Source organism: Rattus norvegicus, chromosome 7 (genome assembly GCF_036323735.1).
Source record: "Rattus norvegicus strain BN/NHsdMcwi chromosome 7, GRCr8, whole genome shotgun sequence".
NCBI lineage: Eukaryota > Metazoa > Chordata > Mammalia > Rodentia > Muridae > Rattus > Rattus norvegicus.
In genome coordinates, this window is record NC_086025.1 from 10,143,244 (window position 1) to 10,158,567 (window position 15,324).

The 15,324-nt window shown below is 51.9% G+C and overlaps 1 protein-coding gene across 1 annotated transcript; it reads right to left on the reverse strand.

Moving 5' to 3' along the window:
- Nucleotides 1-327: 327 nt before the first annotated feature.
- LOC134479620 (large ribosomal subunit protein eL33-like) lies at nt 328-13,657 on the reverse strand. The gene is made up of 2 exons (XM_063264383.1): nt 13,530-13,657; nt 328-2,797 (listed from the first exon to the last, which is right to left on the reverse strand). Exons 1-2 carry the CDS (start codon nt 13,655-13,657, stop codon nt 2,464-2,466), a joined length of 462 nt encoding a protein of 153 aa, XP_063120453.1. The 3' UTR covers nt 328-2,463.
- Nucleotides 13,658-15,324: the final 1,667 nt, after the last annotated feature.

Below are 15,324 nucleotides of genomic sequence, written 5' to 3' on the forward strand. Positions count from 1 at the left end.
GTGTCAGTAAGGGTAGCATTTGCTCTGCAGCCCCTCCCCCATCCCCTCTCCCTGGTGTTTGAGCCCAACTTGTGGGGTTTGGAATCCCTCTCCTCCTTAAGGAGTTCACCTTTCTCTGTATCCTGTCTCCCCAAATCAAAGATCCTAGGCAGGCAGATTTTATCTGCTTTTATTTTTTTTAAATACAACTGTAGCTGTAAATGTTTTGTAAACACCCTAAACTCCCTATTTGCTTTTCTGTCCTGCTTCCCTCTTGGGCTGCTGTTTGATAGCTCCATGGTTTTTTGGGTTTTTTGTTTTGTTTTGTTTTGTTTTGTTTTGTTCCCCCCCCCCCGCTGTTTTGGTTTTGTTTTTTGTTTTTAAGGGGGCAGGGGACAGGTTTCAAAACAGTGTCTTTCTACATAGCCCATAAAAGTTCTAGAATTTACCTTGTAGGCCTGGCCGATCATGGACTCACAGAAATCCACCTGCCTCTGCCTTCAGAGTGCAGGGAATAAAGGTGTGCATCACTAAGCCTGGAGACCCAAGGGTGTTTAACTAAAAATTAAAGTCCTGGAAACACAATCCTTGCCTGCTGTGCTCTGGGCCAGGATCACTTCAAACTCTGATCACCCCAGCTGGGCTGGTAGCACACACCTTTAATCCCATCCCTCCCTCGGGAAGCAGAGAGAGGCAGGCAGAGCTCTGAGTTCGAGGTCAACCTGATCTACAGCGCAAGTTTCCAGACAGCTAGGGCTACACAGAGAAACCCTGTCTCAAAAAGCTCAGACCAGCCAGCCAAACGCTCTGATTAGCATAAAGGTTTTACCTTTTTGTTTTAGAAGTTAGATGAATTCCAGAACTTCATTCCTACACCCTCACTGGGAGACTCTAGGCAGGGCTCCACTCTGACCACGCCCCAGCCCCTCAGCGGGGGTGGGGGTGGGGGGATTCTTGACAGTCCTCCACCCTGACCACGCCCCCAGCCTGTTACTGGGGAATTCTAGATAGGGGTCCACCCTGACCGCGCTCCACCCTACCACACTCCCAGTCCTATTTTGCATTTTTTAAAACAAAGGCTTGCTGAAATAAGTCCTTGAGCAGGGCAGAAGGTGGTGCTCTGGAAGCAGAGGCAGGTGGATATCTGAATTCAAGGCCAGCCTGGTCCACAGAGGGAGTTCCAGGGCAGCCAGGGCTATACAGAGAAATCCTCAGTGTGGGGCTCGGGAGCCTTTAACTGCAGCTCCCCTGTCCTCAGCCTCATAGCTGGGATGACAGGCCAGCACACCAGACCTGTCCTGAATGGTCCCTTGTACCCTTCTGTAGTCTCTCCATCATTTTAAATTAAAACGCTAAAAATACAGTCGTAAATTAAGCAGTGGCTTATTGACAGAACTCTGAGACCGGTTGTAGACAGGAGACAGAGGCAGAGGGGTAGAAACTGACCCCACATGAAATAGAGGCCCTGGCACCTTCTAAGGTGGAGGAGGGGTGTTAGGCCCTTCCCTTAGCCCAGGTTTCTCCAGACTGAGTTTCCACCACACCAGCTGAAATCACCTCCTACCCCCTAAGTATTCAGCCATAGCCAGAGTCCTGCCGGTGAGTCAAGGTCTCGGCTGCACTCTGAAGCTCATGGAGGGGCTGGGAGACTGCGTCTCACTGGGGAGAGCACTCACATGGCATGGCATGCATGCCACCCGGGGTTCCACCCCCTGAACCCCATAAACCATGGTGATAGTGCCCACTGGTCACGCCTGAGGAGGCAGAAGCAGGAATATCAGGAGGTCAAGGTCAATCTCAGTTTCACTGCAGATTGGAGGTCAGCCTGGGCTACCTGAGACAGTTTCAAAAGGAAAACATATACATAGCCGGCCACAGGCTTCGCTCCACCCTGGTGGAACGGCAGTTCCAGTTCCACAACTTCTTTGGGTTTCTACCACGTTTCTTTCTTGATAATGGGGTTTGGCCTTGTACGACTATGGCCATTTTGTTTTAATTCATTGAGTTTAACTATTTATGTGCCGCTGGGTGTGCATGCGTGCTTGTGTGTGTACATCTCCGCTTGTGTGTGTACATCTCCGCCCGTGTGTGGGAGTCATAAACAAACTTTGGGTTGGTCGGCTCTCTCCTTCGATCATGCGGGTCCCAGGGACTGAACTCAGGTCCACAGCTCACTGGCTGCCACCACTCCTCCCTGACTTGTCTTTCCGACTCCTAAACAGTTGTTTGTATTTATTTATTTTGGGTTTTCCAGACAGGGTCTCTCTGTGTAGCCCTGGCTGTCCTGGAACTCACTCTGTAGACCAGGCTGGCCTTGAACTCTCAGAAATCTGGATCCACCTTCCTCTGCCACCTGAGTGCTTGAATTAAAGGCACAAGCTGTTAGGCTCGGCTTCCTAAACAGGTTTTTAGAACCCGATACTTTTTCTTTCTTTTTTTTTTTTTCAAGAGCACAAATCTTTTATTTATCTACTCTCCATTAGTTTAAATCCGGGATGGGTACAGCATCACACGGATTCTGTGTCCAATGGCCTTTGCAGGAAGGTTGCTTCGGAATTTGGCATGAACCATGCCACTGTTTCCATGGGCCCGAGTTACTTTTCCCCAGATCACTCTGGTTTTGTTTGGTTTGCCTCCAGGAATCACTGTATTGTTTTTTGCTTTGTACACATAAGCACACCTCTTGCCTAAGTAGAACTCAGTTTCATCTCGGGCATAAACACCTTCCATTTTAAGAAGAGCCCTGTGCTCTCTTTGGTTCCAGAGGCCTCGCTTGTAGCCAGCAAAAATGGCCTTGCACCATGGCCTTCCAGACAGACTTTTTTTTTACAAGTCCTGTTCCCAGCAGGCCCTAGATATCTGCCCTCAAAGTTCAGCCCCGAGACTTTTTCTAGTCCCAGCCTATGGATGGCTCTCCAGCCGTGTCCACAGAGAAAATTGAGGGGCACAGGCAGTACAGGAAGGACCCTCTGTCCCTGGCAAGAACCTGCTACACGTTTTGCATGCTAAGTGTATAAAAACCTCACTGTAGTAGCTGGAGAGTTGGCTCTGTGATTAAGAAGACTTGCTCTTGGGACTGGAGAGATGGCTCAGCGGTTGAGAGCACTGACTGCTCTTCCAGAGGTCCTGAGTTCAAATCCCAGCAACCACATGGTAGCTCACAACCATCTATGATGAGGTCTGATGCCCTCTTCTGGTGTGTCTGAAGACAGCTACAGTGTCCTTATATATAATAAATAAATAAATCTTTAAAAAAAGACTTGCTCTTGCTAAGGACTAGCACCCACACAGTGGCTCACAAGGATCTGTAACTCGAGTTCCCGAGACCCAGTTCTCTCTCTGGCCTTCAGAGAGCCCAGGCATGGGCATGGTACACAGACAGACATGTAACAAAACACCATACGTATAAAATTAAAATACATGCGTTTAAGGCCAGGCGTGGTGGTGCAGGCCTTTGACCCCAGCGCTCTGAGGCACAGGCAGGTGGATCTCTGAGTTCAAGGCCAGCCTGAACTGAGAGGGAGTTCCAGGATAGCCAGGACTACACAGAGAGACCCTGCCTTGAAAAACCAAAGGGGGTCGGGGTGGGGGGAGAAAAATCACTTTACTGTCCAAACAGGCATCTAAAAGCTTCCTTCTATACCCCAGCCCCAACCATAACCCCAGCTCTCTTGCTCCTGCAGTTGAGCAGGCCTGAGTGACAGTCGGGAGCCTGTGAGGTGAGTCCCAGATTCTTCTGTAGCCATGGAAATATGTTACAAGGCAATCCAGACAGTGCATACATGTGCCTGTCCCCCATGCTGACCCCAGCTTCCTTTGGAAAACATTTTTTTGTAGCAAATGACAGGTTTGCATCCAACTCTGGAGAAAACAGGTTCCCTGGTGTTGTGAGAAAAGCTTACAGGACTCCCAGGGAGGTGGGAGTCCTTCCCTCCCCACCTGGCCTGTATGAATTCTAAATCCCATGGTCAGGACAGATCTGTTCCCCTAGCAGGCAAGGTGATCCTGAATTCAAGGTCATCATTAGTCACAAAGGGAAGTAAGGGCAGCCTGGCGTACTGGAGCTCCAGTAACAGAAGAGTAATAACCAGGGGGCAGCCATGCCTTCAATCCCAGCACTCGGGAGGCAGAGGCAGGCAGATCTGAATTCTGGGTCAGCCTGGTCTACAGTAAATTTCAGGACACCAGAGCTACAGAGAGAAACCCTGTCTCAAAAACCAAAAAAAAAAAAAAAAAAGGGGGGGGGGTTGGGGATTTAGCTCAGTGGTAGAGCGCAAGGACCTGGATTCGGTCGCCAGCTCCGAAAAAAAGAAAAAAAAAAAAAAAAGACAAAATGTGAAGACTGAATAGAATAAGGGAGGGGAAGAGGCAGGGAGGAGGGGAGGGGGCGGGGCAGGGAGGAGGCAGGGAGGGGGAGGGGAGAAGCGGAGGGGGAGAGTGGGGGGGGGAGAGAAGGGGAGGAGGCGGGGAAGAAGGAACTGATGCTTGGTGTTCAGTGGGGCAGAGTACTTGGCCACAAGCCTGGCCAGGCGACTTCCATCCCAGGGCCCAAGTGGTGGGAACGGAGACTGGACTCCCACAGTTGTCCTCTGACCTCCTCGCACTAAAGTAAAAATAATGCACAATCATAGGGCTGTGGCACACGCCACACCTCTGCTCATGGCAATCCTCAAGCAGGTCCCTCAGTCCTCTGAGCTTCAGGCCCCACCATGACACTGCTACCCACACCCGGGGGCTGGAGGCAAAGCCCAGACAGGTGGCAAGGTGGTCAGGATTCTCCCAGATTCCTAGCCAGACAGTGGGGGTGGTGGGGAAATTGTTGCAGATATGAGCACACCGTTCCCCACGGTCCTTACAGCCCGGACATCCGATCTGTGCCCTAGCCTGACGTGACGACGGATGGACCCCAGGGGGAAGCAGCCTGGGCCTCCAGAGGCCTCCCGGGGCCAACATGTATGTAATGCCCCTCACGAGTGGGTCACCCCAGTCTGCTGCACCCCAGCAATTAGAGGATGAGCGACGGCTGCTGATTGCTGCCTGGGCGCCTCCGCGCACCTCGTCAGTCTCCCAGCCTGAGGCCTGATTATGCATTCGCTGTGGGAAAGGAGAGCTGGCTGCGCCTTCTGTATTATTCATGGAGCTGGGCTCCCCTGAACCATTACCGGTTTTTAACACGGAGGCCTAGGCCTGCGTGTGCAGGGTGTGGAGTGGCGGTTCCCTGCGGTCCACACCACAGACGATGGAAATGTATGTAAAGATCGTGTAGACCTGGAAACCACGCACAGTGTTAGGGTCTGGCGTGGGACACAGGACAAACCCAGGAAACCCACAAAGAGCTTCGAGTGAGCAGTAAGCTAATTAAAAAAAAAGTAAATATTTTAATTATATATTATATAAATATATAATAATATATACATATAAATATTATATATATATATATTTGGGGGGACTTTGGTTTTTTGAGTCAGGGTTTCTCTGTGTAGCCCTGGCTGTTCTGGAACTCTCTCTTTTTTTTTTTTTTTGGAGCTGGGGACCGAACCCAGGGCCTTGCTCTAGCTAGGCAAGCGCTCTTCCGCTGAGCTAAATCCCCAACCCCCTGGAACTCTCTTTATAGACCTGGCTGGCCTCAAACTCAAAGAGCCTCCTGCTCCCCTCTGGAATACTGGAACCAAAGGCGTGCACCTCCACTGTCCACTTCTATTATATTTTATATCAAAAGATGACATGAAAGATAGTTCATCGAGGGCTGAAGAGATGGCTCAGCGGTTAAGAGCTCTGACTGTGCTCTTCCAGAGGTCCTGAATTCAATTCCCAGCACCCACATGGTGGCTCACAACCATCTGTAATGAGATCTGATGCCTTCTTCTGGTGTGTCTGAAGACAGCTACAGTGTACTCACATACATGAAATAAATAAATATTTAAAAAAAAAAAAAAAGGATAGCTCATTGATTAAGAACTCTCGATGCTCTTGCAGAGGGTCCAAGTTCAGATCACAGTCCTCACAGCTCCGCTAGCCACCACTTATAACTCCAGCTTTAAGGGGTCTAACCCCATCTACTGCCCTCCAGGGCCACACACCCATGCTTGGGCACACACACGTAGAATAAATAAACAGTTTTAATGTGTTCATGGCACATGCCTTGCTCTCTTTGGTAATGACAGTCTTCACCTCGGCAGGTGCTGTGTCCCTTGTACTTTACTGTAGCACTCTGGAGGCAGAGGATGGAGTTAATGAGGTCAGCCTGGTCTACAGAGTGAAACTGTGTCTCAGACAACAGCACAATATCCTGGTCACAGCTCAGGACGCCGTGGGGCCTGGCCCATCTCTTCTTGGGGAGGAAAGGGCAGGCGACCTTGCGGGAGCTGAGGAGCTGAGGGACATCCTCCTCTTCCCATAAAGGCCTCCAGCCTTCAGACATACATGGGTCAAGCGTGACTGCTCCCTGCTGAGAGCTGTCACCCAGGCCTTGTGCAGCGGGGTGGGTAGAAAGAAAGCCTACTCTACTGTCCCCCAATGGGGACACAAAACCCCAACAAAGACAGCCTGCCTGGAGGAGGCTCAACTCTAGTTTCCATGGCTGCCTGGGGCAGACAGAGGACATGGAGAACGACAAAGACAGAGATTGCAGAAAACTCGGGTCGACAGGCGACATTGTCCCCCCAGCTTGAGAATCTGAGATGCTTGCAGCCGTGGCAGTCTGATTTGGGGGAGATCCAAATCCATAGAAAAACTCAAGGGGTCTTTTATAAGCTCCTTCCCCATGTCCCCTTGGCTTACCCCAGGCCCTCCCTGGCTCCTGGGGCTGCCTCACCCCAGCAGATGGGGACTTTGGGGGAGAGTTTCCCAAAGGTAGACAGGGTCAGTCCGGGACCTGGAAGTTTCTGCCGTCCCTAAAACACACTTGGAAGAGACTCCCCAATTGCCTTCTTTCTGTCCCTCAAATGGGACCAGAAAAATCTTCAAGAAGGAGACGCAAGGTCGCAGGTAGGAAACAGAGCACACAGGATACACACCAAGCAGCTAGTGATGGAGGGACAGAAAATAAAACTAACCACAACTGCCCGGGGAAAACCAAAACCTAAAATTGACCCATATACATATACGAGTTCAAATGCCAACAGACTTCTAGGGCTTCCGAATCAGACAACAAGTGAAGTTAATCCAGTGCAGCCCTGTGCACTGCACACCCACAGTGCCATCCTAAAAGCCCCAGAGAGTCACATGTGTCTTAGACCCTCACTGTCCCCAGTGGAAGGGTCACACGAACATCCAGGGTACAGCAGTTTTTACAAGGCCAGGGAGGGAAAGCAGCTGGCCTCTGTGGTTGAGGGGCTGAGGAGCACAAGCCTAACTGCAGGAAGCCCTAGGTCTCTCCCCTGCACAGCCTAAGCTGGGCCTGCTAGTGTGCACCTGCCCTGGGAAGGCAGGTGGAGGGAAAAGAGGAGGAACATCTTGAATAGTGAGTTCTAGATCAGCCTAGAGTACATGGAACCTTGTTTAACAAAACAGAACAGCAGCAGCAGCAGCAGCAACAAAACCCATAGAACAAAGTACAGAGAAAAAGGTCTGATGCTCAAGAAGACAGATTTGAGATCAGCACGTTCACATGCCATCACTGCCTCACAAGGTTTTTTCGTTTCTTTTATGTGTGTGTTGGGACTGGAGAGACAGCTCAGTACTCAAGAGCACCTCTTTTCTGCTCCTTCTTTTTGTCTTTGTTTTTTGAGACAGAGTTTCTCTGTGCAGCCCTGGCTGTCCTGGAACTCGCTCTGTAGACCAGGCCAGCCTCCAACTCAGAGATCCGCCTGCCTCTGCCTCCTGAGCACTGGGATTAAAGGTGGAGAGTACTTGCAGAAGATTGAGTTTGGGTCCTAGCTCGCTCCTGGGAAACCCTGGTGGCAGCTCACAGCTGTGACTCTGCCTCCAGAAAATCTGAGAGGCCCGAGGGGACTGCTTCCAGGCCCTGGGCTGTGTCTTCCAGCCTGGGGTAGCTTTAAATTACCATCCATGTTCAGGTATTCAATCCCCACAGGAGATACTGGTCCCAGTGCGGCTGCTATCCAGGAGAGGGAGGTAAGAACCTAGAGACTTGGGAATCGTAGTCTCTTTGGAAATGTAGAAACGGAGACACAGAGATGGGGTGGGGACAGCAGATCCACAGACACAAAAACAAACAGAGACACAGACAAAGGCAGAGAGAAAGAGAAACAGACAGAGGAAGACAAAGACAGGCAGACATACATCATGCCAGAGAGATTTGGTTCTCCGCAATTGACTTGAGCCCCATCTCCCTGGCTGTGCTGACCTGCAGTGGGGCTGGAGGCCGGACAGCTGCTGGGTCAGGATCCAGCCCAGGAGCTGCTCTACCTTGTGTTTCCTGGTTAGCAAGAACCTATTGGGAATACTCCACCCTTCCCAGGTATCTCCAGCCTCCAGCAGCTGAACGCCACCCAGAGGGAGTCTGCTTACGGACAGAGCCCAGTGTAGCTCAGGCCCAAGGCAGGGACTACCCTCAGGGTGCTCCCACAGTCTCCTGCATGGGAGGCTGGGTGTTCCAGCAAAATCCATCCAGACCCCAAACCCCGGAACCTGTGAATGTGACCTCAGGAGTTGAGTTGTCGCAGATGCGGTGGTGTGAGTGAAACCGGAGAACACCTGCACGACTGGCCAGTGGCTGTGCGTGCTGGGTGCTAGGCAGCAGCAGAAGGAAGCTCCGAACGCTTGGATTCTCAGCACGCCCTAGCCTCTGAGAATGGAGAAAGCAAGCGGGGGGGGGGGGGGGGGGGGGGGCTGAGGCTCGGTGGGTAGGGCCCTTGTCCTGAGTGCCTCCTTCGCCTCTGCGCAGCCATCCGTGCCACTCCCTGCCGCAGGCACATCTCACACTAGGTCTCAGCTACTCCCATGCCCGCCTCTCCCCTTTGCCTCAGGCCTCTGCACAGGCTGTTCCTTCTGCTGACTGCTGATCCTTGTAAGCCTGGCTTTCTTCCCTTCAGCTTCTATGAGCACTCCTGCCGGCTCTACCAGGGCCTTCCAAGACAGAGGGCAGACAGACAGACAGCTGAGGCCAAGTTCCTGAGCACAGGCACCACTTGCTTTCTGTGTTTTTAGTTTGTCCTTCCTCCCTTCCTTAACTTCTGTCTTCCTTCTGTAGGGTCCCACACAGTTCAGTCTGGCCTCTAGTTTGCTGTCTAGCAGAGGATGGCCTTGAACTCCTCATCCTTCTGCCTCTAGGTGGGATGCTGGGTGACACTGCCAGACTTTGTTTATTCGATGTGGAGATAGAACCCAGGGCTGTAGGGGGCTGGGGATTTAGCTCAGTGGTAGAGCGCTTACCTAGGAAGCGCAAGGCCCTGGGTTCGGTCCCCAGCTCCGAAGAAAAAAAAAAAAAAAAAAAGAACCCAGGGCTGAGCAGCGAGTGCTCCGCTCTGTGAGCAGCGAGTGCTCCGCCCCCTGAGCAGCGAGTGCTCCGCCCCCTGAGCAGCGAGTGCTCCGCTCTGTGAGCAGCGAGTGCTCCGCCCCCTGAGCAGCGAGTGCTCCGCCCCCTGAGCAGCGAGTGCTCCGCCCCCTGAGCAGCGAGTGCTCCGCCCCCTGAGCAGCGGGTGCTCCATCCACTGAGCAGCAAGTGCTCCACCCCCACCCCCCCATCCCCGCCCCGAGCAGCTGCTACTATGGCACCCTTTTTAACATTTGACTTTGAGACACTATGGTCTGATCTTCCTGCCTCAGCCTCCCAAATGCAAGGATGGCAGGCCTGAGCCACCAAGGCCTTACCTGCCTCTCAGGACTGGACGGGAGTGTGTTGAGCCTTAGGCCTGAGGCCTGGGTATAGACAAAGCCCAGGCTAGCCTTCTGCTTTCCACACTGCGCTGAAGGTATGCCACAGAGCTGAGTGCAGCTGGCTGCCTGACACCCACCGTCTCAGTCCCCTGTCTCACCTCCACCCCCACACACTCCCTCTCAGCCGCCCCTGAGCCCTTGCTGATGAGGTCCTCCTTGGGGTCCACTTAACAGATTGGAGAAACTGAGGCTGGGGCCGTCTCCCTGGACACAGAGCGGGAGGGGGAATCCGGGTGCCCTCAGGTTGCAGGTCCAGGTGTGGGTGTCTGGCTGGTGACCCACTTTGCGTTCTCATTCGGTATTTGAAGTTCAGGAGCAGACGCAGGGATGGAAATTCTCCCTTTGGGTGGCACTTCCCAAATCCTTAATACATTGTTTAGACAGCAGCTTCTGAACCACGGGGAGGGGGCTGGGAAGGGAGGTGGCTCCGCGGGAAGGTCACCTTTTTTTCTTGCACAAAGGTCATCCCAAAGACTGTTGTCAAGAGATGGCTGAGTTAAAGATGAAGGTTTAAGGAGGAAGTGACCTCTCACACACCCAACACCCAGGAAGATGCCTTGGGTTGGCTGCTCAGGGGACCCCGGAGAGCTGGATAGGGACCTTGGGTCCTTTGGTCATCTTGTGGAGTATCCTGGAGGGAATAAAGAAAATTTGTCTGTATAAATATTGGATTTATGAAAAATTCACACCTCAATTTTAAAATAAATTTTATCTATTATCAATGAATTATTTTAGGTTTTTAGGTTTTTTGTGTTTGTTTGTTTGTTTGGTTGGTTGGTTGGTTGGTTTTGGAGTTTTTTGCTTAGTTTTGTTCAGTTTTTATTTTACCAAGACAAGGTGCACAATGTGGCCATGGCTGTCCTGGAACTTGCTCTGTAGACCAGGCTGGCTCAAACCCAGAGATCCAATCACCTGCTTCTGCCTCCCCTGTGCTAGGATTTAAAGGTATGTGCCAGCACTGCCTGGCAAAAATGTAATTTTAAATGAACTCCAGAGGCTGAGGCAGGGGGATGTCTGTGAGTTCTAGGCTTGCCTGAAGTGCAGCAGGAGATGCTGTGTCACAGAAGCAAAGGCGGATAGGGACGAGGTAGGGAGTGGGCGCTGCTGCTGCTGTTGCTGGGGCCATTTCTAATGGAACAAAGTGCGGGCCGTGTGGGCCGTGTGTCAGCAAGCCGGCCTGGACAGGATCCAAGGACCGGAGTAAGACATCAATGGTAACAGAGCCAGGTCCCAGAAGCAGCAAGTGTGGCTCACCGTCCCACACTGGCACCAGGTCAGGAGTGCTGGGTTCAGTGGAAGGGACTGTGACACAGGCAATGAGGTGGAAGGTGACTGAGGAAGACACAGATCTACACACACACACATGCACAATCACACACACAAAATCGCACACAATCACACACAATCACTCACCACACACATGTACAATCACACACACAATCACACACATACTACACACACACATACCACACACACATACCACACACACACCACACACACTATCACACACATGCAATCACACACACAATCACACACACACACCACACACACTATCACACACACCACACACACTATCACACACACCACACACACTATATCACACACACACACACACACACACACACACACACACACACACACACTATTCTCAGTACTCAGAAGCCTTAGGTACACAGAGCTTTGTGAATTTAAGACCAGCCTGTGCTATATAGCAAGTTTCAGAGTAGTGAGGGCTACATAGTGACATCCTGTCTCAAAATAGAACAACTGCTCAGTAGGTAGCGACATGGCACAGTGGTTAAGAACACTGGCTGCGGGGTTGGGGATTTGGCTTAGTGGTAGAGCGCTTGCCTAGCAAGCTCAAGGCCCTGGGTTCGGTCCCCAGCTCTGAAAAAAAAGAAAAGAAAAAAAAAAAAAAAAAAAAAAGAACACTGGCTGCTCTTCCAGAGGACCCAGGTTTCCTTCCCAGCACCCACTTCAGGCATCTATAACTCCAGCTGCAGGGGGTCTGGCTCCCTCTTCCTGGCTCTCCTGGCACACACCTAGAGACATAATTAAAAAAATATTCAAGCAATAAATCTTTTGAAGCCAGGCAGTGATACCCTTTAATCCCAGCACTTGGGAGGCTGAGGCAGGCAGAGCTCTGATTTTGAGGCCAGCCTGGTCTACAGAGCAAGACTGCAGCTCAGTGGGTGAAGGTTCTGCCGCCAAGCCTGACAGCCTGAGTTCAATCCCCGGGCCCGCAGGTTAGAAGGAGAGAAATGACTTCCTCAAGTTGTTCTTTGACCCAACCCTGTGTGCAAAACATGCACGGGTAAACATGTAAATAAATATAGGAACAAATGCTTTTAAATAGATGAAATCAAGATAAATCTTTAAAAACAAGAGACATTTGACTCTAACATGAACAAACACAGGCTCTCCCCTACCCTGTGTGCTGTGTCTCCTGGCCAACAGAAACCTTGTCTAGAATGTTCTGCGTATGGAAGCCCTGGCCAACAAGAGCTGGCTACCAACCATCACTCTTAAAAATCCCCAAATTTGGGTTTGGGGATTTAGCTCAGTGGTAGAGCGCTTGCCTAGCAAGCGCAAGGCCCTGGGTTCGGTCCCCAGATCTGAAAAAAAAGAAAAGAAAAAAAATCATCGGGGGGAAAAAATCCCCAAATTCCAAGTTGTGGGGGACCAGGAGGGACCTGAGAGGCCATGTTCCTCTCCAGAGGCTTCCCGCTGGGAGCCTCCCCGCATGAGATCAGGGCTTGGTGACACCCCGCACACATGTAAGCGCCTAGCATCCCCCCTTTCTTTTCCTAAAGTCAGACCCCGTCTCAAGCAAGGACTGTCCTGACACCATGGATTTTACGGTTCTTTTATCACAGCAGCCTGCAGCTACAAGGAGCCCAGCACGGCTCACAAAGGCCCCCTAAGCCCTCTGTATCCATCCCTACACCCCGGATTCTCAAAGTAGGAGCCTTCTCTCCCATTTCCTATTAACTTCAAAAGTCCCAATCCTATTACAGTGTGCGGTGGAAAGTAGTCTTCTCTCCACCTGACCCAGGCTGGGTGGGGATCCTGGGGACACCCCGTTAGGGGACAATGCTGTCTTCTGGCCTCCACACGTGCTCACGCTCATGCAGAACGAACCCACATACCATGTTTTCTACCCATGCTCTGGAACTCAGTTAGCAATGACAGACCCACACACTCCAGCTCTCAGAGTGACACATGGGGGACACACCTGTGAAAAGGCCAGCGGGACAGCTGTGCTTTGATCCTAAGATGAGATAGAGGTCTGGGATCAGAAGGCAGGGACCCAGGTATGGTTACATCCTGGTAGGGACCCATGTGGTCGTTACACAGAGGGGAGCCCAACACAGGGAAGAGAAAGCTCTTGAGTGATTACATACAGGGGGACCCAGGGGAGCTAACCATGCGGGAGACCCTGCAGTTCCTTTCTGATGTCCCCTCCCTCTTTCTTTCCAAAATCTGGTGAGAAGTAAAATGACAGCCCCCCACAGTAAAAGGGTCTCAAACACGTTCTGTCAGCCAGGTTTCTAAGAGGGCATTACAGACGGTGCCAAATAAATGCCGCACAAATGAAACAATGACTGAGGAAGTGCCCCGGCAGGGGTCTCCGCTCAGGCTGTCTGTGCAGACCTGGCCCCTCCATTCCACACCCCACTGAGTCAGTCCCTGGGCCCTCCGGTTCTCACTTGTGGCTCAGCCTCAGTTTCCCCACCCACACCTGCTCAGCCACGTGGATATTGGCCATGCTAGGCTCAGCGGTAGCTGGGTCCCTCTGGTAGCCACAGCCTCTCAGGTAGGTGTCATAGCCTACCATGTCCTCGGTGTCCCAGGGGAAGCCTGAGCTCAGTGTTCTGGAGGCTCCTGAGTCAAGAGCGCCATCACTGCTGGGTCCCCGTGGTCTCCTCACTCCACCTAGTGGTCACTGGAGCTGCAGGTGACATAGGCCAGGAGACAAATGACACCTGCTGTGTTCCACATTACCTTCCAGACTTTTGTCTAGGAAGATGGAGGCACTAGCCCACTGTCTCTGGGACCTTCCCCAGGGACACCCTTCCTCTGTGGCTCTCAGTTTCCCCCTTTGTCAAATGGGTACAAACAAACAGTTCCATGAGCCCAGTGAGATTGGCAGGGTTGGCTGTTGGCACACAACAGGCACTGCATCAGCGTTGGTACTGACTAACAGGGTAATGATATTGGCACCTTGGTGTACCACCTCTGTTCTCCCCTCCTGTCCTCCCCCTGAGAGCACTAAGCTCCTCTCACCTCTCAGGTGTCTCGGAACCTTTGCACGTGGCATTCCCACCTCTGAGAACACCTTTCCCCCCTTTTAAATTAACGAGGTCAGTTTTGGGCTGGAGAGATGGATCAGCGGTTAAGAGCATGGACTGGGGGTTGGGGATTTAGCTCAGTGGTAGAGCGCTTGCCTAGGAAGCGCAAGGCCCTGGGTTCGGTCCCCAGCTCCGGGGAAAAAAAAAAAAGAGCACGGACTGCTCTTCCAGAGGTCCTGAGTTCAATTCCCAGCAACCACATGGTGGCTCACAACCATCTGTAACGAGATTTGATGCCCTCTTCTGGGGTGTCTGAAGACAGCTACAGTGTACTCATATACAAAATAAATAAATCTTTCAAAAAACAAAAAAACCCAAGTTCAGTCTTTACAGTGTGACTCCCACCCTTCCCCCTGCATACAATCAAGCATACAGTAGGCATATAATAAATAGGAGACTGCCCAGTGTGGTAGCCACCCATTAATCCCAGCACATGGGATGCAGGGCAGGTGGATCTCTGAGTCCTAGACAGCAAGGCTGTGTAGACAGAGGCCCTGTCCCAACATGAATGAATGAATAAAGTTTAAAGTATGAGAAGAAGCAACAGCAAGACTACCTCTGGGACCACCCATCCCCTTCCTTCCTCACCCAGGGAAACTGAGGCTCCAACAAGCTCGGCAACAGCAGAGCCCCACCCCACCTCCCGCTCTCTCACCCTCCAGGGAAGGGTTCAGCTTCAAGGCAGAGACCAGGCCAAATTGAAATTGATCGTGGGGAACAGCTCAGCAGGGTGGAACAGACATGAGCCCACCGGGGAGCACACAGGCACCACAGCATGCGAACACTTGCCTGCTTGTGTGGAGCAGGGCTTAGTGTACGCATGGCACGGGTGGGGTGGGTGGGGGAAGCTCCCACCAAAGGCCTCAGAGGACGGGGAGGGCAGGGAGCAGGGTGTCTGCTTCAGGAAGTGAGGAGGACACACACACACACACACACACACTGACACACACATGTACACACACATGTACACACACAATGTCATTCCACTCACTCATTCACTCCATAGCTTAAGGAAAAGATTTCTTGTATGTGGCTTCCTGAGACAAGGTTTCTCCATATAGCCCTGACTGCCCTGGCACTTACTCTGTAGACCAGGCTGGACCTTGAACTCAGAGACATCAGCCTGCCTCTGCCTCCCAAGTGCTGGGATTAA

What these genes read in the sequence shown, in the direction of transcription:
- LOC134479620 (XM_063264383.1), bottom strand. Translation starts at nt 13,657, where the DNA reads ATGGTAGGCTATGACACCTACCTGAGAGGCTGTGGCTACCAGAGGGAC. An exon ending in AAACTGAGGCTGAGCCACAA is followed by an intron (nt 2,798 to 13,529) that starts GTGAGAACCGGA and finishes GTAAAAAAAAAG; the next exon opens with TCTGTCTGGAAGGCCATGGT.